Below are 24990 nucleotides of genomic sequence, written 5' to 3'. Positions count from 1 at the left end.
ATGACAGAACTGCAGCTTCTTTCACTGCCCAGGCTGCAAGGTTGCAGGAGAGTGTGGTCCCACACATCACTAGCCTGGGAAAGATCAGAATTTGAAATTCAAAGTATGGTCTCTACTGAACATATATGATGTTTGCACTATTCCAAAGTAAAAAAAAAGTGATTTAAATCATCATGAGTCAGAGACCATTATGAAATCAATAGGAAAAATTATACAAAAGACATGAACAGGCATTTTAAAGAAGAAATGTGGGCAATAAGATTTAAGAAGATGTGTGTTTAAATCCGTAATTAGATACTGTTTTGCATTCTGTTATTGTTTGCAAAGCTTGAGAATACCTAGTTTTGTTCTCGGGAGTGCAAATGGGTGCTTTCACTTGCAAAGCAGTTTGACAGTATCTGTAAAAACCAAATATTCACATACTCATGACCCAGCAGTTCTACTCCAGCTGCTCAGTGATGTGTGTCTCAGCACAGAGGCAAAAACTAGACTCTTCATAGGAGCACCATTCGTACAGCCAAAACCAGGAAATAACCAAATGCAACCCTCAGGAGAACAGGTAGGTCCATATAAATCACAGTGCTATGATAATATGAATATTTTAAAAAGATTACTGTGGTCAGCTAAATGGCCCCCAAGATGTCCATGGCATATTTGTGAAATCTGTGAATGTACTGCTTTACATGTTAAGAGTTTTGCTGATGCGATTCAGATGATGATCTTGAGAGGGGGAGGCTAGCCTGTGTGATCTGGGCCGGGCCAGTGTAGTCCCAGGAGTTCTCATAGCTCAGTGTATGGGTGTGAGGGAGGGAGAGAATGAATGAATGATATTTGGGGAACAGGGCCAGGAGTCAAGGAAGGTCAAGTCTCGAGGGCTAAGGATTAGATCTCAGCTCTGAGAAAAGCTAAGAAGCCTAACCAGTGGTTTTTTCTCTAGGTCTCTGTGGAAACAGAAGGGAATCTTGTGTTCACACATGATCCAGCCTGCTCAACAAAGGAGAAAAAAACCAGAACTTGAGTACTAATTACCAGCTGATGACAAATTATATGTTAGCTTTATTTTATGACCTTTTCCCTGCTCTCTGAAGATAATTTATTCTTAGAGTACATTAATAAGAAAAATTTCCATGGGTCAAAAGCTATATTTTCAATAGGAAATTATATGTGTCCAGTTCTGAGTGCCTTAGAAATCAAACCTCATTTTTTACTGAAGCAATATTATATACCTTTCAATTATGTCAATACCGAGCAGTGGTTTTCTCTAACCTAAAGTACTGCCTTTCGTTCTTCAGTTTTTTACTTGCTCTACTGAAGCTCCACTTCACTGTCATGTTGTATGAACTTCAGATTCCCTCAGGAATTATAAAAATTACACCCAATATATATGTAATTTAAATTTCAATATGAGAAAAGCACACCAAAACCAGCCAAAATAAGCTAAAAAGAATATAGTAAAGTTAAGGAAATAATAGAAGAACATGCAGGTGACCTCCCATGTACCAACCATATTGACATCAGAAGATTGAGGTACTTGATTTTCCCTAAGACTTGTGCTTGCCACGCTTTCTGAAGGAAGGGCTTATGTAGGATAAGCTGCTGCTTACTACTGTGAGATAACAGCATGCCTGGCTCTGATGGCACTCGCCTTCCTGGAGAGGTGGAGTCCCAACTGCTCTTACATTTCTAAAAAGAGGAAGAAATACTTTGCAGGAGTATTTAATGAAATTCCACACAAAGTAGAATTCACGATCTAGGAACTGTGCAGGGTTGTCTGGGCTCATGGCTTGGGAGGCGACGTGTCTGCTGGCGAGCACAGCAGCCTGAATTCTAGCCGTGTCTCCATGCCACCTGCTGCAGACTCGGCTGCCCCCAGACGCATAGGTTGAAGCCCTAACCTTCTATATGCTTGTATTTGGAGATAGGCACTTTAGAGATATAATTATGGTCATATGAGGCCATAGAGGGAGGCCCTAATCCCAACCCTCCTGCTCTTGTAAGAAGACAAGGAGCCACCAGGGATGCATGCTCGCATGTAAAAGGCCATGTAATCTGTTCTCAGTATACTCTTACGGACCTGCTACATGTTACTAGTTTATAGATTTGATCATATCCTTAATTTAAGACAAGGGGGTCATCTAAAACCTTTCCATATTGTGCAGAGTGACAGAATAGTCACGTAGGCCTGAAGATTACCTACATTTTAGAAAATATTTTCTGGGCACCTATTTATCTCGTGGTGTATAAACACTTTATTAACTCTGGAGACCTTTTCATGGTGTCTGCTCTCTGTAAGCAAAATCTATTTCGGGACCCTCAGATTCCACAGATTCCACACTCATAATGATTTGGTAAAATCCAGAAATGACACTTCTGATTCTGTACCTACCACTTGAAAAGACAGTAAGCAAAAACAGAATTACTGGTTCTGTGAGTCTCATGGGATTTCTTTCCATGGAAGAAAAATAGAAGAATATTTTTGTAATTAAAACAACTACACAGCTGTGGACAGAAGAGACAGCTAATGAAAAAGAGGCAGGGAGACCTTTTCATTATTCATTTTATCATGCTGCTTTTTTGATATAAAACTCTATTAGCCTTGTTCTCTGTGTCCTTAGTTGAAATAGTAGAGCAGTTAGACAGCTTGATGGATCTGTGTAGCTTATTCAGAAGAGTGTTTCTGACATGGTATGAGTATAGGCTAGAAGAATCGTACTATCTTCAACACCTACTTGCTCCTCTTAATGGCCGAATTTGATGGATCATCAATCTATGCTGCCAGCTATTATGATATAGACCTGGGAAAATAACTTGGAGTGTTCCAAGTTAAAAATTAGCATTTGCCAATGGGAGGAAGAATACATGGCCTTGGGTAAATAGTCTCTCTGTTCTCATTTTCTAAAAATAAAATCAGTAATTGGATATAATGTCTTTATGCCTGTTAAGTTCTAAAGAGCCCAGAAATCTAAGAAAAATGTTTATTTTACCTACCCTCTTACATTCTTGCTTCAAACTTGTCATCCTTTTAATTAGCAGGGGGTCCCTAGGCACATTATTTAACATCTTAGTTGTTTCCTCGTCTAAAAAAATTAGGTTAATATTAAATAATGTATGGGAAAGTGTTTATACATAACCTGGCACATAGTAAACCATAAGTAAGTTTGACCTTTTGCTTTTCTTCCGATAAAAAATTCAGGTTTATATTTAATAAAATATTGGCCAGTTTTACCTGCTTTTTTTTTTAACAACAACAACAAAAAAACACAATTTGTTCTTTTTAGATATACGTGACAGTAGAGTGTATTTTGACATATTATACATACATGGAGTATAACTTCCCATTCTTGTGGTTGTACATGATGTGGAATTATAGTGGTCAGGTATGAACCAGTTTCCTATATGAACATAGGAAAGCTCTGTTCAATTCATTCTACTGTCTTTCCTATTCTCATGCTCCTCCCTTTCCTTCATTCCCTTTTGTCTCATCAAATGAACTTTTATTCTTCCCTCCCCACCACCCCATTTACAGTTTGTTAGCATTCACATATCAGAGAGAACATTTAGCCTTTGATTTTTTGGAATTGGCTTATTTCACTTAGCATGATTGTCTCCAAGTCCATCCATTTACCAGCAAATTCCATAATTTCATTCTTCTGTATGGCTGAGTAATATTCTTTTGTGTATGTATATCACATTTTCTTTATCCATTCATCTGTTGAAGGGCACTTAGATTGATTCCATAGCTTAGCTATTGTGAATTGAGCTGCTGTAAATGTTGATCTGTCCATGTCACTATAGTATGCTGATTTTAACCTGGAGCAGGGCATGGCAGACTAAGGCCGAGGGCCAAATCCAACCTATCACTTGCTTTTGTAAACAAAATTTTACTGGAGCGCAGCCATGTTCATTTGTTTACATACTGTCAATGGCTGCTTTTGCAACAGACCCCCTGGCCCTCTTCAGACAGTGAGCCTCTTTTGGCTGGGATCTGTGTTAGCCACCTTGTTTAGTTCCAGTAATATATTCTTTTTAAGATTTTATTTACTTAAGCATTTATTTATTTATTTTACATTCTGTGTTCTATTTCTTCCTCTTTTATTTTTCATTATTCCTACTTTCTGGTATATGGTAACTACTCAATAAGTACTTATCAAATAAAGAATTGAATGGTCGCAAGTTTCTTAATTCATATTAACAAAGTGTCCTACTTAAATCTGCTTCTAGTTTCATGTGATCAGCAGCGTTTCTGATGCTAGACTCACCACACTCTGGTGCTGAGCGTCAGGGCTTGAGGAGGGTGTCGTCTGGGTCATTTTACATCTGCACCACGTTTCTTTGTGGGAACCATGTAGTTATGTCCTGTTTAACTACATAAAGCACTTTAATGAACCTGTCACTTGTCTTCATAATATGTTCATTGAGGAAAGTCTCTTAGACTCAGGGACACAAAAAAGAGTACAAAAAGTTTTAAAAATCCTACCACTCAGAAACTTAGGAAAACACCAAAGGGATTTTTATCATCTAAAAATAAGCCCATGTTATGTGTTTCTGTGAATAATACTGTAAATATTTTCCTATGTATTAATGAATCTTTGAAGACTGAATTCTCAAAAGCTAAATAATACTCTAATGAAAACTTACATATTTATGAGAATATTCTAAAATTTAAACATAGTTAAGTGACATAAATCTTTGTGCATATCACTAGTCACTGAGTTTTTAGAAAATGAAAGTATTGTACATGTACAGCTGTCCCATAACCCCACTTACTGACTAGGAGTTCCTTCTGTAGATAACAAGGATCAGAAGTAGGCATTGACAGAGAGGAGGCGTTTCCACCCTGGTGTCCCTGGGTTATGCCAGATGGTGGTTGGATTTGCTGATCCATGCTCATGGAGTTCAAATTGTCTCCATCTACTGTAGTTACCCAGTCCCTTTCTCTGTGCCTGGGACATGCTTATGTGAAACGACTTTCCTGATCCCAGTCACGTGCTGGCACATCTGCAGACACAGCTGCTGCCTCTTCCACTCTAACTAGCTCACACTTCCTGGGATGCAGCTGGGCACATTGCTTCCTCCCGATTGGTGCCCCCGTTATGTGGTCATCTCTTTGAGCACATAGTGATAGAAACAAACCTGGTGAAGTCTTTGTGAATCACTGGGCAGAGTTTCCATCATCTCTGTTGGGGGTGAGGGATTGCTTTCACTGCTACTAATTTGAACAAGGGCAGAAATGTAGATTCTAATGGTAGAACAAACCTTAATTCTTGTCAATACTGTTGTTTTTATTCTTAGGAGACACAAATTTTTGATCTACAAGTTTAAAGTATCTAATCTGAATTACACTAGCTATAATGTTCTGAAGTCTAAATTAGATTTAAATATATAAGTTGGATGATCTAATTTGAAGACTCTGTTCCAAATGTAGGTTATTATGCTATTTGAACATCCATGTAAAACATCTTGGAAAGAAATGAAAAGTACATAAAATGACCCTCAAAAAAAGTACATAAAATAGCCCTCATCTTATATCCTTGTCAGAAATTATCACATCTCCCCCTTGACAGTCAATCCCAAAGAACCCAAACAATTAGCAGAGTTGATAGTTACCCTTTTTGTTGAGTAGTGGAAGGATTCAAACTCTCTGCCATGCAGTAAATCAGCTGGTGGGATGCATGGTTGGTTTACCCATTGGTCATTGCTGCTGTGGGTCAAAGGGATCCCAAGTAAGCCTTCAGTGGATGCAAATACCCTTCCTCAAGTGAAGTGTGACGAGGTCTGTGGTGTGACTGTGTCCTGTGTTTGGACATGTCACACTCCATAGCCAGACAGAGGAGCAAGACAACAGGACCCACACCCTCCTCAGCCCTGAGTCCTCCCTCATTTGCCTGCAGAGAGAGTGATCTGCACTGCTGAGCCAGGAGGCTGTTGGGTGTGGACCTGCTTTTGCAATTGGATGCTCTAGGATTTCATGTCAGATTTCTCGTATCCCGTTGTTGTTTTCTCCATAGGGTGGCGGCAGAGCTAGGAGTCCTGAGCAGTCTGTCAATTCTGTACCAACAAGATTTCCTACTAAGAAGACTGAAGATTTTATTTTTTCCCCCCAGGATTCATCCCAGTGTGTAGCCTTGGGGTGGCTCAAGTGGGCAGGATGAACTTCGGAAAGGATGTCAGCACCTTGAAGTACTTCACCATTTGTGGCTTACAAGAGGGCTACGAACCGTTTGCTGTTAATACAAACAGAGACATTACCATGTGGCTGAGCAAGAGGCTCCCTCAGTTTCTCCAGGTTCCATCAAACCATGAACATATTGAGGTTTGCTTTTTCTTTATGAATTAGACCATTTCCAAAAACTAAGAATAGAACTATCTTTACATGTAACCGTTCCTACTCAGAAAATTATTGTAACTGACCTAAAATGGTGACACTAGTGTGTTTCATAGTAGTGGATCTAAGTAGTGGTTCAGCCTCTCATGTTGGATACTTGACCAGTACCTTATTGGGCTGATGAATGATGCCTATATGCCTATATTCTATATGTAGGGAGTGTTGGGCCAGATTTGAGTGAGCACCTCGTGCCATGAATTTCTCAAGACATCTTTAGAGTTACAAATGGGACTGAGAGAGAGCATTGACTCTTGTATCTGCAAGGAGTTGGTTCCAGGATCTCTCCAAGTTACCCAAATCTGAAGATGCTCAAGTCCTTTTGATAAAACAGCATAGTATTTGCTCATGCACATCCTTCCATATAGATGAAATCATCTCTGAGTTGCTTCTAATATCTGATAGTGTGTAAGTAGTTGTCATACTCTGTTGTTCAGGGCACAACAACAAGAAAAATGGCCTAACTATACTCAATACAGTTGCAGTTTTTTTCTGCATATTTTCCATCATCAGTGGGACCTGCAGATAGTCAGGGTGGACTGTGCTTCCACAGTGTAGTGTCCTATGTTCCCTCATCTCTTACTAAATGATGCCACATGTGGGTTGTACTGTGGATTCTCAAAACATGATATGGATTAGTCTTTTTGGGGACCAGGAAATGAATACTGGGTGGTGGGGGGAATAGAACGTGAACTACTGCTTCTTCTTCATAGGTAACCAGAATAGATGGCACCATAGACAGCTCCCCGTGTCTCAAGGTCACTCAGAAGTCCTTTGGCTCCCAGAACAGCAGCACCGACATCATGTTTTACCGCCTGAGCATGCCCATCGAGTGCGCTGAGGTCTTCTCCAAGACTGTGGCTGGGGGGCTCCCGGGTGCTGGCCTGTTTGGGCCCAAGAATGAGTTGGAGGACTATGATGATTCTGACTTTGAGGTTCTGATGAAGACAGCTCATGGCCATCTGGTTTCTGACCGGGGTGACAAAGATAAAGAAGCTTCAAAGCCGGAGTTTAATAACCACAAGGACTACGCTCAGGAGAAGCCCTCTCGTCTGAAACAGAGGTGGTTAGCAGACGTGATAGGACTCTAAGCACGCAGTTATGCTGTGGGGAGAATTATAACAAAGGGCAAAGGGCTTTCTAGTATTAATTTGTTCCTCCTCCTCCTCTTGTTGTGAAAGATTTTTGCAGGGGTAGATAAATCAACTCAGTGATCTGTTAGAGCAGATGTAATCTACTCTAAGAGTTACTTTTTGAGTCTGTTTCTTCATTCTTGCTTGAAACTTAGAATGTTCTCCTAAATAGTTTTTTCTATGGTCAGAAAGATGAATTGTTTTAGCATTCTTTCCTGGGCTAAATCAGGGTTTCTCCACCCCAGTCTTGTTTACTTTTGTGGGGTCATTCCTGGGTATAGGGGCTTGCACTGGGCATTAAAGGACACTGAGGAGCACCCATGAAGATGCCAGTGGCACTCCATCCTCCTCTAACCACAACCAAGAGTATCTCCACATGGTCCCCAAAGCCCCCCAGGGAGCACAGCTGCCCTGGTTGAGGACCATGCAGTGGGTTGTAGGCTCACATTTGATGTAGGCAGAGCATTTTATTGTTCTTTATTCCTGATTCTTTCCTATCTTTTAGATTTTTGCTTAGAAGAACAAAGCCAGATTATAGCACCAGCCACTCCGCAAGGCTGACGGAAGATGTCCTTGCTGATGACAGGGACGACTATGACTTCCTGATGCAGACTTCCACGGTAGGTGGTGGCAGCTGCTGTTGCTGACTCTGCGTCTTGGCTCCTGTACTTGGACTCAGTGTATCCAGCAACATGCTTTAATGATTTGTTTGTATTTTTAGATATATTTCAGGGAAGGAAAATTTGAAAAAAAATTATATGTTGTGATGTATGTTATGCAATAAGAGAGCTATTTTAGGGAAAAAGTCCTTAATGACACCCAAAACCCAGATTTTGCTGTCCTGTTTCTTGATGAAATTTCAATTTGCCACTTGACTTTTCTAAGTGAATATAGTTTCTTTCACCTTAAATCATTTGTCCTGTTCTGTGAGAGCTCAGGTTTTGCTCTCTGCCATGTTAAATTTTCAAAAGTACTCTCCCCAAATTGCCAGACAGGAAAAACAGCCCTGTCTGTTGTAGAGTGCGCCCACATTTGAGCTTGATGTTCACATGTTAGATCTGAACTTCTTCAGAGTGATTGTAAAGTGTCAGAATATACTTATCAGAGATAGGGGTGGCCTGGCCTCAAAGAGGCATAGGTGAGTGTTGTTGCATAGGCAGATGGATGCTGTTGTTGCATACATACACCGAATGTGCATACACACATGTGTGTATGTACACATGCAGACACGCATGCACACTTGGGAGTGTGTAAAAACCTCCACTCATTCAGCATATTTGCTCAGATAATCTCTTCTCTCTTTTCCATTATTTCTGGGTTAATTCTGGATCTCTGGTATAAAGAGGCAGTGTCCGTGAAAAGATGAAAGATCATGCCTAAAACATTTTAATCTGGCCAACTGACTTTAAACAAAGAAGTATGTTCTTGGGTACTATAAAGAGTTAGACAGCCACTATCAGTGTGAATCAAGATACAGTTGCTCTGCTTGGCTGTCCAACACCTGGTCTTTCTGTCTCGGCAGTACTACTACTCAGTGAGAATCTTTCCCGGACAAGAACCTGCTAACGTCTGGGTGGGCTGGATCACGTCGGATTTCCACCAGTACGATACAGGCTTTGACTTGGACAGAGTTCGCACAGTGACAGTCACTCTAGGAGATGAAAAAGGAAAAGTGCATGAAAGGTTGGTTTTCCTCAGTGTTTTTTTTTTTTTTTAAACATAAATGACATCTGGAAAAAAAATTGGTAAATCTAGATATTTTTGTTTCTTGGATTTTGTGCCCAGGATATATCTCTAGGAACAGTATAATCAAGCCATTAATGCCCATGTCCTTTTTGTTACTTCTATAAACCAATAAGGAATCTATTAAAAGCAAAGAGCGTCCATAAGAATGGGCAATACCTCTGTGTTCCTTAGGCAGCAACACTCATAACCGGGGTTGCCAGGACTTAGGCTTTGTTTTAGACGCAGGAGGGTGACTGTGAGGTATTTAGCATGTCTGATAAGCATTTTGGGAAGTGGATGTGTGGTGGGAAGAGTCGTGGCGGCAGTGTGGGTTGGTAGTTGAAGCCAGGTGGGTGTGTTTGAACTCAGACTGAGGAGCAGTGGGTTCTTTCCTCAGCTTTGCCTTTGACTCGCTGTGTGGCTTTGGGTAAGTCAGTTACACTTTCTGTGCCATCCTTTTTCATTTGTAAAACAAATCAAACTCAAACCAAACCTTCAAAAAAGTGAAGAAGGCTATCTTCCTTGCAGAATAAGACAAGAGAAGATCTGACCATTCGCTTCTCCCCTTTGTGCCCATGCATCCTCTCTGATCTGCTGTGACAGGTCTCAGCTGAGTCCTCCATGGCGTTGCTTTCCTTCTACACCTGCGCCATCCTTCTTGGTGACTGGGAAACTCGCTGTCCTACCCTCAGGTTGTCACATGTGAAGTGACTGAGCACTCGAGATGGGGGCTGAGCAAAAAATCCTAGATGAGGAGTATTTTGTATCCAGAGGGGACCCCAAACCCCAGGAGTATTTTTAGCCTTGAATTTGATTTTAAAAGATGGCAACAATGTAAAGAAACAGCTGGATGGGTGAACTGACAGAAGATTTTGGTGTAGGGAACAGAGGACAGGGAAGGGTCGTTGAATCTTAAGTACTGAGTGCAAAGGGACGCAGCCTGAATTTGATTGTCCAAAACTGGCCTCATCCCAGCCTGTGTGTTCTCCCCTCCTGCTTGCCTGCCTTGGCTAGTCTCGCTACTGTGCTCATCTACAGTGCCGGAGGAGGAGCGGAGATGAAGCTCAGGGCACTGAACTTTGTACCATCTCCAATAAAGGTTTTGGTGGAGGTCAAAATCAGGTGGTTTTGCTGTTAACATCTCTGATTTTGTGCATAATTCTAGTTAACTTCGTCTCTCATAACAGATCACCAGGAATTATTCATAAAGGGGCATAATTTTAGCCAAATTTTAAAGATTTTTGAATCACAATTGCTCATGCAGAATTTGCCTAAGGGCTTTGATGGTGTTTGGAAATGAACGGTTCTCATCTCAGAATGAGCAGTTAAAAAAAGAGATGAAAATTACAAATTTTGATGATGATTAAATAGTTGAGCTTTTTTGAACCTCAGAAAAAGGTCCAGTTTGGTTTGAGTTTTCGGAGAGAAGGTGCAGGTCAGTTCTTATTTGGTTCAAACTCGTTGACTTGTCTCCATTAGGTGTGGAATTTAGAGGCGTGTCAGCCCTAGCTCAGAACGTCCACCGCAGTCAATGGAGTTTTGCTCAGAATCACAGAATCCGGCCCATTCTGCACCTCTCCCATTACAGCATGAGCTTGTTGCTTGCGCCGCATAATTTAGGTTTAGTTTGCAAGATGTACATGCTTTCTCTTATATCTGCAATCAGACAAAGATAAAAATGTTCTCTCTCTTTTTTTTTGCAATCCAGTATCAAACGCAGCAACTGCTATATGGTGTGTGCAGGCGAGAGCATGAGCCCCGGGCAAGGACGCAACAACAACGGGCTAGAGATCGGCTGTGTGGTAGACGCCGCCACGGGGCTGCTCACGTTCATTGCCAACGGCAAGGAGCTGAGCACGTACTATCAGGTACTTGATCTGTGAAGGCCTCATGCTTGAGGTAGGAAGAGGTGTTCTCACAGTAAAGAGAAACATATTGTGATATCAAAAGATAAATTAGAAATTAAGAGGAAAATGGAAACAAATGGGTTAATAATGTGTGCTTACTTCTGTTGAATATTAACAATGCCTAAGCCATTCATTCCTCTAAAAATATTCAGGCATAAGGAAGTACTCCCACTAATTATTGAGAGAAGATACTCACAGGAGAGAGGAGAATTCCCTTGTTTTTAGGAAGAAGATGCCTTCTGTCTTCTTTCTTTATTAATCACACTTTATCTGTGTGTTTGTTGAAGGTGGAGCCAAGCACAAAGCTGTTTCCTGCAGTGTTCGCACAAGCTACGAGCCCCAATGTGTTCCAGTTTGAACTGGGAAGAATTAAGGTAAGGGAGGCTGTTCCCTAGTATTGCATTTGTGTCATTTCTGTGAGGTCTGACATGTACTTCAGATGAATTCACTGTATTTTCAGTGCTGATGTGGATCAAGCCAGTCACTCTCTGAAGCAAAGATAGCCATGTTTGTAACATAATTCAAAAGAGCTTCTCTTTGATTATCTTAAATATATTATTCAATAACACTAGACTTAGATACAAGAAAAGTGCCCAATTCCAGACAAAACAGTGATCACTGGACTCACTGGTGGGCTCATTTACAGAGGTGGATACTTCAAGTGGGGCTGCTTAGAATGATGGCATGAGCAGAGTCCTCTGGAGATGTTGCTGGAGGCACAGCTAAGCTGGTCTGTCAGAAGGAAGAGGTGACCTGCTGGTTGACCACCAACTGCCAATTTAATTGGTGCTCTGATTATGTTGGCCAGGAGAGGGCTTTCTTAGGGAGAGGAGGTATGTAAGAGTAGAAGGGTTGAAAGTTAGGAGTTCAGTGTGATTATAACTGGGAATGCCTTCTGGAAGTGGCTGGACATTGCTGACCAAGTCCAGATTGAAAGGCCTTGAAGGCCATGCTAAGACACTGGCACCTCGTAGAGGAGCAGTTATTGGAGATTTGAGTGTAATGAGAGTTGTTTTGGAAAGCGAGTTAGTAGTACCATGGAGCGGGGATCTGGCAGCAGCAGGTAGGTGTTGACGATTATAGTTGATGAGACTTGGGAAAGTCAAATGGGGAGGAAGTGATAAATGAACTGTTTTATAGGAGAAATTGATGGGATTGACAATGAATTGGAATTGATAGGATTTGTCAATTGGAATGAAGTACTAGAATCAGGATTTGTTCAAATTTTTTTAGTTTGGACAATTTGTGGATACTGATGCTACACATAGAAAAAGCTTATTGAAAATCACAAAAAGAAGTTGAAATTAATTTTGCAATTTTAAAATTGAGGTGTCAAGTACACATTGGGGTGAATACAGTATAGTTTTTCCAGTCCTGCTCAATGACCTGGGACATTCTTAAACTATGAGCACATTCTCTGCCTCTCTAAAATAGGTCTTATGGTATCTGTTTTATAGGGTTAAAATAACTAAAAGTCTTAAACTGAGGCTGATACATAGCATCTTCTCAATAAATTTTTGTAAAATACATATGTTTAATACAAATGTACACATACACATATATACAGTTGTGCCCCAAGAAAGAGAGCTAGGCTGGAGATCGAGCTTTTAGTTATATTAAGTCAGGTGGAATTCATCTTTTCAAGTAAGTGAATTCCCTGAGGATGAATGTAGAGAGTGAGAAGGTGACTGGGTAGAGACACTGGTGTTACCAACCAAGAGGCTAAAGACACAGCTGGGAGTGTAGGAAGAGAAGTAAAGGAAATAGCTCATAGAAGCCATGCGAAGAGAGGGTTTTCAGAATTGGAGTGGCCACAATCTCAGATACAGATGCTATAGCAAGGTAGACTAAAGGAATCTGTAGCCTTTATTGAACCAGGCAGGCTCTAATGACCTCTCCAGAAGAACTTCAGGGACATGATGGGAGAAGCTTGTGTTACCTTGAATTCAAGATCAAAGGTGAAAGGAAGGAGCAGCAATTTGATGCCTGTTATAATTATAGAAAATTTGTCAATCAGTAGCCGTTTCTGAGGACTCTGATTGGTATTTTGAGTTGTCCATTTGGTATTTCTATCTGGATGTCTAATTGACATCCTCAGCTGACCATGTCCTCACTGGACTCAGTATCAATGTTCCCCCCACCCTGCCTGACTTTCCCTCTTCCCCATGTTGGGTAATAACAAATCCAGTTGCTTAGGCCTCAAACCTGGAGTCATCCTGGACTTCCCTCCTATATTTCTGCAACCCAGGTCCAGCCCAGGTAGATCCTCTACCTGCTGACCTCCCACACCATTCCTTCTGCTGGTCACCTTTTCTGACGTCTGTGATGTCATTTCTCATCTAGTTGACTCCGGTTGTTTCTAGATGGGTTTCTAATTCACCTTTGCCCATCTGCTTGCCATGCAACTGAGTGACTCTCACTGCTTAAAAACACAAGTCAGGTCAGATCAGTGTACTGCCAAGAGCCCCTGAAGCCCTGGTTCCTTGAGAATGAAGCCTAGATGTGGAGTCCCTGAAGAGTCCTGACGTACATTGCCTCTCTGACTTCCTTTCCTGTGCCCTAGCACGGTGGCCCCATGCTCCTCCTTAAACTTCCTCTGCAGGTTCTTTGCCCTGCATATTTCCTCTGCATGGAAATTTCTGCCTCATATACCTACATGTTCCTTCTCTGTTTGGTCTTTCTTTTAATGTCACCTTCTCTGATGACCAATGGTTTATAATTGCTGTCCTATGTTCTGATTTCTCTATTCTGGTTTGCTTCCCACCCCCATGCCATGATATCTCTTCTAACATACTACTTAATTTATTGTTGATTTTTTTTAAAATTTTATATCTCCAAGAAAAATGGAAGTTGGGCCTGGGCAATGTAGCTCAGTGGTAAAGCACTCGCTGAGCTAATGCAAGGCCCTAGGTTTGACTCCACTGCTACAAGATAAAAAACAAAAATAAAGCTGTATGAGGGCGGAGGTTTTATTTATTATGTTCATTGGAATCTTCTTAGTACCCAAAACAGGAAATGGGAAAGGACTTTAAAGACAAGGCACCTCCAGCATGTGGTGGGAGCTCTCCAGAGAGGAATAGGTGGAAAGTCATACAGAGCTGGAAGGTCCATATTTGCATGTAGTCCCAGAAGAGGAAAGCAGGGATGTGTCAGGATCTAAGTGGAAAAATGATCTTTGAGAAAAGGCAAGACTTTTCTTTTCCTAAGACTGGCCAAAGCTGCATTTTTGGAGGTAGATGAGAAATAAATTGTCTTGTTTAATACCAAATTAATTCCATTTTCTTGGTTGATAGCCGAGTTTATCTGTTGGGCTGTCACTGGTATGTAGTATAAGAGGGAGTGGGTTAAGGTGGAGAGTATGATGGGGGACAGAGGGTGAGAAGCCATTTCTTTGGCAGCTCTAAGGGATATTGTAAATCTACCCCTCTCTGCTCCCCCATCCCCTAGAACGTGATGCCTCTCTCTGCGGGATTGTTCAAGAGTGAGCACAAGAATCCCGTGCCCCAGTGCCCACCGCGTCTCCATGTGCAGTTCCTGTCACATGTCCTGTGGAGCAGGATGCCCAACCAGTTTTTGAAGGTGGACGTCTCACGGATAAGCGAGCGCCAAGGCTGGCTGGTGCAGTGTCTGGATCCTCTGCAGTTTATGTCTCTCCACATCCCCGAGGAGAACAGGTCAGCCCTGCACATCCTTCACTGTCCTATTGGGAGGCTGCAATCAGACTTGGGCCCAGGGTTCAGAGATGGCACCAAGGAACAGACTGAGGTTTGAACAGTCTGGTTGGCATTGAAATTATGATTCTGTATGTTCCAGGTTTAAATCTGTTTCCTGCTCACTTTGTTATGTATAAAAAAATGATACTTCAGTTGCAAATGCAACTGGTAGTGTCAGGCTCTGTCCTTCCCTTTTCTTTTACCTTGAGACGACATAGCAGTATTGTCATCTGCATTTCAGACAGGTGCACCTGCAATGTGACTCAGGACTTAGCAGAGTGGTGAGATCAGAGTTGTGAGAGATTGAAGGTGGAATCAGGAATCACTTAGTTCAGCTCTTCAGTTTATAGATGTGAAGAGCCCAGAGTCCTTGATGAAAGAAAGGTGTGACAGTGTTGTGAGCCCTTTCAGATCGATTTATGTGTGTTCTGGACAGGATTAGTAATGACAAAACATGATAAAAACTCAAACGTAGCTTCATTTATGATTTTCAGTTTTTCCATATGATTGTGAGTTAATTGTATAGATTTCACTTTAGCAGACATATTATTAATAAGGATCTAAATACATGCTTTTAACCAAGATTTCCCTCCCAAAAGTTAGTCACAAGTTGACTGAAAACATGGCATGAAAATAGCATAAAGACCAATATATTTGTTCTCTTAGATTTTTAATCTAAAAATGGTTGTAGGAGCTATGTCCATTTCTATATCTCTGTATGTGCTTGGCATTTCCATTTGATTTTAAGTCCTTTAACATTTACTTCTGTGGCCAGGGGTGGAGCTCAGTGGTGAAATGTTCCCCTAATTCATGGAGCACCTGGGCTTGATCCCCAGCATTACCAGAAACAACAACAGCATTAAACCTGTCAGTTCCTCAAAACATGAAATACTGAGTCATCAGGTGCCCCAGCTCTGTTTCTCAGTATGTATTCAAATGAAAACCTGTCTCCCAAGTAGTACAAGAACGTACAGAGAATCATGATTCACAGTAGTTAAAGCAGGAACAACCCCTGTGCCCACCAATGGATGAGTAGATAAATCTATCCACATTACTTGACCACAAAGAGGACTGGTGTACAGATAGACACTACAAACTAGAACCTGGCAAACATGTGCAGTGCAGGAAGTCAACCACCAGAGACCACAAACTGTGGTCCGTAAGAGGCAGCTCTTCTGCAACAGGAAGTAAACTGGTGGTCACCAGGGCTGCTGAGGGGTTCTGGATTCCCCCTGGGTGCTGAGAAGTCCTTGGTATGACTTATGTCAGTGGCTGCAAGACTCCATTCATGGGTAAAGACTATTGGCTATGTGCATTACATAAGTGAATTGGACAGTATGCAAATTGTAGCTTCACAAAGACATTTTAACATAAAAGAAAGTCAAAGAAAAATTAAATGTGCCACTGAATTGTTTACATTAAATGTTTATGTATCTTTGTGAAATACTAGAAAAATACATATTTTATAATGTATTCTTGATTATGATTAGATTTTATTTTTAATTCCATACTTATGTTTTGTGAGGTAACTTTTGTATCAGAATTTTACATTTGAAGATGTTTCTAACAAATACACTGAACAATCCAAAGAAATGTTAACATTTGGGAAGGAGTATGTCTTTATGAGGGAAGCACATTCTCTCCCTGCTAAGAGAATTTGAATGTTCTAATAGAATATTTTGATGTGCCATGATCATAAACTCAAGATATACCTGTGCCATGGCCTACTCTATGGTGGCCATTTATTCAGAAAACCAGGAAGGAGCAATGAGGGATTGAGAAAAGATGAACACACACATAGAGAAAGCTTGGAATAGATGGTACTCCATCCTCTGATGGCAGAACAGTGACCAGAGTGAGCTCAGCATGTTTATTGTATAGGTTTTTATCATCAAAAGGTTACTTGTGGGAAAGGTTTTGCAAAGCAAACAGACTGAAGGATGCAGCCCTGTAGAGACATTAAGCTTAATTTTGGTGTGCTCAGAATTCTCTATCCCTGGGAGCTGGTGCCTGACCTCAAAGTCCAGGCTGGGAATCACCATAACAACTGGGCAATCTTGATCTGCACCTTTGCCCAGGAAATTCCCAGTGCAAACGCAGCCACAAGGCAGTCAGAGGCCATGATCCAAATCACTGCTCGCCACATCTCTCCCTTTTTAATTTTTAAAATATAACCAATATATGTCTATTCTGAAGTGTTACATCTGGGGTCAGATGAGCTTGCAGCTGACTGTCCATTGTCCTGTTCTCTTTTTCCCTTTGAGTATGGGAACCCTTACTGCTCTAAGGAGAAATGGGCAATGACCACTCTGGCTGCTTCAGCCTGAGCAGGGGCAACATAGGGCAAGGAGTTTGGGATTCCTCCCTAGGAATGTTTTGAACACTTGAGGGATCTGATGCAAAATTCTGGTTTGGAAAGAACAGGTTGTAAAGTCATCTGAGAGGTGGGTACTTCCATGAGAGAAACAAGGACTCACGAGTATTGGAATGAGATCAATATAAAATAAATAAATACGATGAGGATATAGAGACCAGCAATTTTTTCTTTTAGTAGGAGGTGCAAGAGCTAAGAAATTGTATTGACAGATAAGAGCAGGTTGATGTTTTAAGAAATCCTTATTACTTTAACTCATAGATGATTAAACTTTGGTTTATATCAACATTGATATTTTATCTTAGGAAAAGCCTTGGATAACTTTAACTGATTGTACTAATTATATATAACCAATTTACTTACAAACTTTCTAAAATATACCCTTCACAAACCTCCTACAACTTAAACAAAACTTCTGCAATTTACTTAGACATTCTGTAACTTTTTATTTTTATCACCTAAAGACATTGTACATATAGAAATATTTACTTTTTCCTTCTGCTTTTTATATTTCTATACCTAGAACCTTCTTATCTATCTCTCTTACCCTCCTTTTTAAATACTAAAATATATTTTCATACCTTTTCATATCTCCTTTGTAACTCTTGATCCCTTTTTAAATTTACCTTCTGAAACCCTTATGAAATTTCCAAGTTTAGATAAATTACTCCACTTTAATAAGATGGAATATTTTTTGTTTTTTTATATCTAAATTATACTTTGTATATGAATTACACCAAATAGAATCTAACCTCTTAATACCCTTATTTTAGTGAAGACACAGACACTAAAGCAAACTCAAACTTTTTTCATTTAACAATTTATAAAAATACATTTAATGTTTAAATATATTACCTACGGAATTTAAGAAGTTAAGAGTACTTGATTTTATATTTAGCAATTTAACTTTGTGAATTAATCAGATGTATCCTTTAACATGTTTCTGAAGATTGATCTCATTTAGGTAAATCCCATTTACTTATTCTAACTATAAAAAGCAGGATATCAGACAAGTGTAGTTAATAGTTTTTATCAGATCAGAGTTTACTTTTGGCTCAGATTAGATTCCTGAAATCCCCCATAAATATTTTTCAAGGAAAAGAATATTTCTATATATGAGACCATTCTGTTTTTCTCCCAGTGCTGTAGTGTTAGGGAGGAACTAGTTAAGGAAGGATGGTGGAGTGTGAGAGCGGACAAGATAGTCTAAAGGTCTCACAAGCAGCTTGAATTCAAAAGTGACTCATTTTTTTCCTTCATTCTCAAGCCAGTTTTGAATAATTGCCACTGCAATTTACATTTTAAAATGCAAGTCCAGGAGAGAGAGAGAGAGAGAGAGAGAGAGAGAGAGAGAGAGAGAGGAGAGGGAGGGAGGGAGGGAGGGAGGGAGGGGGGGAGGGAGGGGGAGGGAGGGAGGGAGGGAGGGAGGGAGGGGAAAGATATCTGGCAGAAGCTGAGAAGCAAGGAAAGCTGCTGTTTTGAGCTTGAGAGGCAAAACCTCATTCATAGAGCATTTTAATTATTTTTTCCTTTTTTTGCTTACATAGAGATTCCTTTCTTTGGATCCAGCATGGCCTTTGTTTACACCAGGTGTAAACTTGCTCCTCACCTTTCTTTGATATGTCCTCAGAAGCATCCCTTCATCTAATCACTGAAGTTCCCCTGTGTCTGGCCTGTGTTTAGGTGCCAACTGTCGTGGCCTGCTCTGCTGCAGCTGTTAATTCACAAACTGTCAAGGGGTGATGGGAGAATTGAGAAAAGATGAACACATACATAGAGAAAGCTGGGACCAGGTGGGGCACTGTCCTTTGATAGAGTAACAGTGACCCAGAGCTATCTCAGTACATTTATTATGTAGGTTTTTTTCATCAAAAGGTTGTTTGTGGGAAAGGTTCTGCAAAGCTGGCTGACTGAAGGATGCAGCACTGATGAGACATTAGGGTTATTTTGTTATGCTCAGAATTCTCCTGGTGCCTCAGCTCAAAGTCCAGACTGATATAATTCTGTGACCTTGCACAGAGCCACCTCAGGCTGGGCATAACCATAGCAACTGGGCAATCTTGACCTGAACTTTTGCCCAGAATGTTCCCAGTGCAAACATAGTTATGAAGCAGTCAGAGGCCATGATCCAAGTCTTTGCTCTTCACATGCCTCCATCTTAATAATGCATAATTTATATTAATTTCCTGTGATAAGTGAATAAATTTTATTAGAGATCATAAAGGATTTGAAGTAGTTTTCCAACATACATGAAACATGAATGCATAAATGAGTAGTTGGAATCCAGTTGCAGAGAAAAAAAGTGTAGAAAAATGGCCAACCTGGTGCAGAGTGCTGCATGGTGGTTCACACTATGACTTGCTGGGGCTGGTGGTGAGGTCTCTGTGGGTTTTGTGCTTCCTAGAGCCAAAGAAAAACCCTGATGCATTTCAAAACTCAAATTCCAGAAGAAAGGTACCAACTGGTGATGGGGAGAAATCTTCCTCTGATGGCCCAGTGACAGGGTACTTCCTGGAAAGTGTGGGATTGTGGCATGCAAGTCCATTTTAATACTTATTTTTTTAGGGTTTTTTTTTTTTAGTCATTGATGGACCTTTATTTACTTATTTGTATGTGGTGCTGAGGATTGAACCCAGGGCTTCACACATGCCAGGCAAGTGCTCTACCACTGAGCCCCAGCTCCAGCCCCATTTTGCTTCTTCTTAACATGTCTCAGTTAATAGTTTAATTTACTCTTGGGAGGGGACAGTTTTGCCTCCTTTACTAGATGGTCAGTTCCCTGTGGGCAAGAGTCTTGTGTGTTCTATTCCCCATTACATCATCTGTGTACAGTGCTTAATACATAATGCACTCATTGATACTGGATAAATATGTAAATGATATATCAAGATATGAAAGAATTTCTCCACTGGGGACTGTTAATGAGTAAGATGAATTGTGCTACAATAACAAACTACTCCCCAAAATGTCAACGATGTGCGACATATCTCTTATATTGCACAGATCATAGGTCCCCTACAACTCTGCTCCAGATGGGGGGATATACTGTGGTGTGACCATGTGCCTTCCTGCCCCAACCCAGGATTGATATGCAAAATGACTCACAGAATCTTCCAGGCCTTTAAGAGTTTCTATTTGGTAGATACTATGTTCACATATCACATATTAAGTCCACTTGCATTTAAAAAATTTTTTTAAAATTTGTTCTAATTAGTTATACAAGACAGTAGAAATGCATTTTGACACATTGTACAGAAGTGGTCCACTTGCATTTTATTGACCAAAACAAGTTCTATGCTCAAACACAGAATAGGGCTGGCAAGATGACTCTGGCTGTAGAAAAGAAGAAGATGACAATAATATAATCTTGAGCATGTGCTAGAGAAGTACAAAGTGATATATTGTAATTGTCATTAAATAAAATAATATGCTATTTCTTTTGCCACACCAGCTTAAGTCATACTTCATAAACATATAATTTAGTCCAAGTATGTTCTTTGGACATCATTGATTAAAATATTGTAAAGTTATGAGACATTAACTCCTGCTATGTTCTTGAAACTGGGTATAAAATAATGAACAAAACAGATATGGCACTTGCCTTCAAAGACAGGTAGGGAAGAGAACTCCTTTAAAGACTGGAACCTGGGATCATTAAGTGAATAACAGGGGAATGAGGTTGAGAGAATGAATGGAATGGACATAGAAGCAGTGGTGTGGGCAAGTAGTGTTCGTATGTTGTTTCTAACAAGGATCTTGAGAGAAATTAGTAGACCCGGCTGTGCTCTCCAAGGGAGGACCTGGAGTGCAGCTGTACTGGGTTGATGTGATGAACAGAAGATCTGAATTTTGACCATTGGCCAGTCTGAGCTCTAGGACAGTCTTCTGAGGGCTTTAAGAGCCAGCCAGCACCTGGGCTACCACATTTCTTGGTGGGTGGGGGAGCTTGATCAATTTTTCTTTTCCAAGAACTAGGGACTAGCTGTGGGTCCCAGAATTTTGTGGTTTTCTGGTAGCTTACGTGTCCCATGGAACAAGTTGTCATTTGATTTTGATTTTTAATAATGAAGCCTCTGGTTCTAAGAGTTGGGAGGTGGATCTGGAACTGCACCATGAATCCATTGAAGGCTTTCAACTGAACTCCTATGATGTGAAATGCAGAGGTAGTGTCAGCAGGCATGGCCAGGTTGATAGAGCCCCTTAGCACCGGGACAAAGCTCAGGCAGATCTTCCTTTAGCACCTGCTGTGTGCCAGGCATATCTAAGGTGCTAGAGAAATAGTCAACAGCACACAGGAGTCCCTGCTTTCATGGAGAGAAGTACTCAAAACATCCTGCTAGATGAATGAAATTCCTTTGACTATATCACATTTCTATACTTTTTAAAAAAATATATGATTTTTAGTTGTAGGTGGACACAATACCTTTATTTATTTATTTTTATGTAGTACTGAGGATTGAGCCCAGTATCTCACATATGCTAGGAGAGTGCTCTACCACTGAGCCACAACCCCAGCCCCTCAAATTTCTACTCTTAATGCTGCAGTGTCACCCATGAATAATCTATATAATTAAGTAGCTTTGAACACATTACTACATCTAAGGAAGCTACATGTTCTGAAAGGAATAGCCTAGCCATAAGCTTTAGTGGAAGCACAGTGACCTGGATTAAGAACTCAGTGTGAACTCTTACTCCAGTAGAAGTTGGAAGTGCCCTCTTGTTTTGCCAAGTAGAAAACTCCATGCATAGTGCCTGTTTCATGAGCTACACAGACCTGGGTGGAAACATAGGCAGCTGAGAAGATATGTGGGTCTGTGAGGGATGCCTGTGGGGGTAGTTCATACCAGTGGATTTAGCATGCCGTCCACCTACATCTGGTTGGTCAGGCTGACAGCCTAATGGTAGTGCTGAGAGGAGGGAAGCATGGTTCAGGCAAAGCTTTCTGGCTTCTTGTGCCAGGTTAGCCTTTTGGAAAAGGAGATTCACCGGTTTCCCAGAGAGTGCTTAGATTCTGAAAAGGGCAGGTTCCAGATGTAGGTTGAAACTCACATGCCTAGAAGAGGTGCCCAGTACCTGGATGTTGTGGAAGGCAGGGAAGATCTTAGATGAAGTAGCATTTGGCAATTTTCAGTGTCAAATTCTGGGGTGGAAGAAAACTTGGAGAAGTGATTTTTAAAAGCCTATTATGCAGCTACCAAACATGCCACAGAAAATTAAAAGAAAATGGCGTCTGTTCCCATCCTCTTTGATTTTCCTAATGGCTCTCTTTCAGTGGCCCATTTCCTAATGGTGCTGCCCCTCCTCTCACCCTCCCTCAGGTCTGTGGACATACTGGAGCTGACGGAGCAGGAGGAGCTGCTGAAATTTCACTACCACACTCTGCGGCTGTACTCTGCTGTCTGTGCTCTTGGGAACCACCGGGTGGCCCACGCCCTATGCAGCCACGTGGACGAGCCTCAGCTGCTCTATGCCATCGAGAACAAGTACATGCCTGGATTGCTGCGCACAGGCTACTATGACCTGCTGATTGACATTCACCTGAGCTCCTATGCCACGGCCAGGCTCATGATGAACAACGAGTTCATCGTCCCCATGACTGAGGAGACGAAGAGCATCACTCTCTTCCCTGACGAGAACAAAAAGCATGGCCTCCCTGGGATTGGCCTCAGCACTTCCCTCCGGCCCCGGATGCAGTTCTCCTCCCCCAGTTTTGTGAGCATTAGTAATGAATTTTACCAGTACAGTCCAGAGTTCCCGCTGGACATTCTGAAGGCCAAAACCATACAGATGCTGACGGAAGCGGTTAAAGAGGGCAGCCTGCACGCTCGGGACCCCGTTGGGGGGACCACTGAATTCCTCTTTGTACCTCTCATCAAGCTGTTCTACACTCTGCTGATCATGGGCGTCTTTCACAACGAGGACCTGAAGCACATCTTGCAGCTGATTGAGCCCCGTGTGTTCAAGGAAGCTGTCACACCAGAGGAGGAGGGCCACACCCTGGAGAAAGAGCTCAGTGCAGAAGACTCGAAGCTGGAGGGAGCAGGTGACGAAGGGGGCAAGAGACCCCAGGAAGGCCTGCTCCAAATGAAGCTGCCTGAGCCCGTCAAACTGCAGGTAACCAGAAGAAAGACTCCTGTCAATTTCAGAATTGCCAAGTATTATCGCAGTTTGCCTCTGTGTGCATGTACATAGTTTTCTTCTAAGGTGCATTAGCTACTGCCTTCCTTCTCCAGTCTTCAAGTTATCACCCAGAACTATGTATCTTCCTAAAGTTAAATTACTTCTCATTCTTCTCCAAGTCTTAGCAGCTTCCTTGTGTCTCTCGTTCCTGTAGATGTGTTTCACTTATGTTGGGATACCTGAAATCTGATTCACTAAACTCCCCTTTCCCTACTTCCTTTCTTGCCACCTTAGAAGAGGAGCTTGCCAGTGGATGTGGCCATTCTTACATAGCAAGGCTTTACCCCACTGACTGTCATGTTATGAGGAATTCACTCGGCCTGACTTGCAGTGATCAAGAATGAAGGGTCTTTCCTTTAAGCCTGTGTGTGTGGTTCACTGGAATCAGTTTGATGTTTGCATCACTGTCATGATTTTCAGCTCATCCCCTTGATCATCATCAATTGAGTCTTATCTGGGCTGTGCCCTTGAACCTAAGAGCAGGACATAGGCTTGAACCTGCTTACAGAAGCTCAGTCTATAAATACTCTGAAGTAGAAGAATGGGTTCCTAGAAGAATGAAAATTGGATGACTATTAGAAAGGGAAGGGAAGGTCTCCTGGGGATGGTGACTTTTAGACTGAGGGCAGATGAAGGAGCTGGAGTTGAGCAGGGCCAAGCAAGAGAGCAGCAGGGAGTCTCAGGAGCAGAAGCCCAACAGGTCAGGAGGCAGGGTAGGCCCTGGCAGCTCCTGGGAGAAAGTAGAGAGAAAGCACTCTCAGCAGGCTTTCCCGCTGGTGCAGACCTCAGGGGAAGGTGCTCCTTCAGGTGAAGAAGGGGACGGATCTGGGGGCAGCTTCAGAGAATGACAGAAAATTCTCTTTAGAAAGTTGACAGAAATGGTTATACTGTGGATGGTGGCGTGCAGGGGTTTAAAGTCCTCCTAGGTACCACTATGTATATATGTCCCAGTTGGTACTTAGTGTATACAACTGTTTTCCTAAAGTTAGCAGGTGTCTCCTGGACACATTTCTGCCTACTACATGCTATCAGTTGCACATCCTTTTGGCTTCCCGTAAGGAAACACCCGGCTGAGTAAGCAAGCATTCGCAGTCTGTTAACTTCCATGCCAAGCCTGCAGTTCCAGAACTGGTATTCGGGAATGTCGTCAGGGCCCCAGACAGTGATGTCTCTGCTCTGTGACCCTCAGCCTGTGGTTTTCTTCTAAGGTGCATTAGCTAAGGCCTTCCTTCTCCAGTCTTCAAGTTATCACCCAGTTATGGGAAGCATTCTGTTCTAGTACTCATGATGAAGACTTTCCTGGATGGCTCCTTGCCTGCCACTCCGTCTGAGTCCACTGGCCATACCACCTGTGACTGCAAGAGGGGGCTCAGAGTCTCAGTGTCCACCACAGGGATGTATTTGATGTTTGGGCCTAAACAAATTATGTTTTTTCCCCAGGACCGAGCATGTTGCCACCTACACAAAATTAGGATTCATTCTTTAAGGGAGGAGAGGGGGTAGCTGTGCATGTTTAACAGGCTGCAACTTGGGCTGCTCCAACTCTTGAAGGACTTAGAGTTAAATGTGCCTTTTT

General features: G+C 41.7%; 1 protein-coding gene across 1 annotated transcript in view; it reads left to right on the top strand.

Moving 5' to 3' along the window:
- Window positions 1–24990, top strand: part of Ryr2 (ryanodine receptor 2) — a 588770-nt gene that overhangs the window by 379844 nt on the left and 183936 nt on the right. The window contains exons 30-37 of the mRNA XM_077802933.1: window positions 6105–6313; window positions 7096–7445; window positions 8021–8135; window positions 9038–9198; window positions 10949–11108; window positions 11435–11521; window positions 14595–14821; window positions 22553–23348. Coding sequence (XP_077659059.1) covers window positions 6105–6313; window positions 7096–7445; window positions 8021–8135; window positions 9038–9198; window positions 10949–11108; window positions 11435–11521; window positions 14595–14821; window positions 22553–23348 — 2105 coding nt within the window. The remainder of the gene's footprint in view (window positions 1–6104; window positions 6314–7095; window positions 7446–8020; window positions 8136–9037; window positions 9199–10948; window positions 11109–11434; window positions 11522–14594; window positions 14822–22552; window positions 23349–24990) is intronic.

This window comes from Urocitellus parryii, chromosome 9, assembly GCF_045843805.1.
Source record: "Urocitellus parryii isolate mUroPar1 chromosome 9, mUroPar1.hap1, whole genome shotgun sequence".
Taxonomy (NCBI): domain Eukaryota; kingdom Metazoa; phylum Chordata; class Mammalia; order Rodentia; family Sciuridae; genus Urocitellus; species Urocitellus parryii.
The sequence above is the reverse complement of the archived record's forward strand: the minus strand, read 5'-3'. Positions and strand labels throughout refer to the sequence as shown.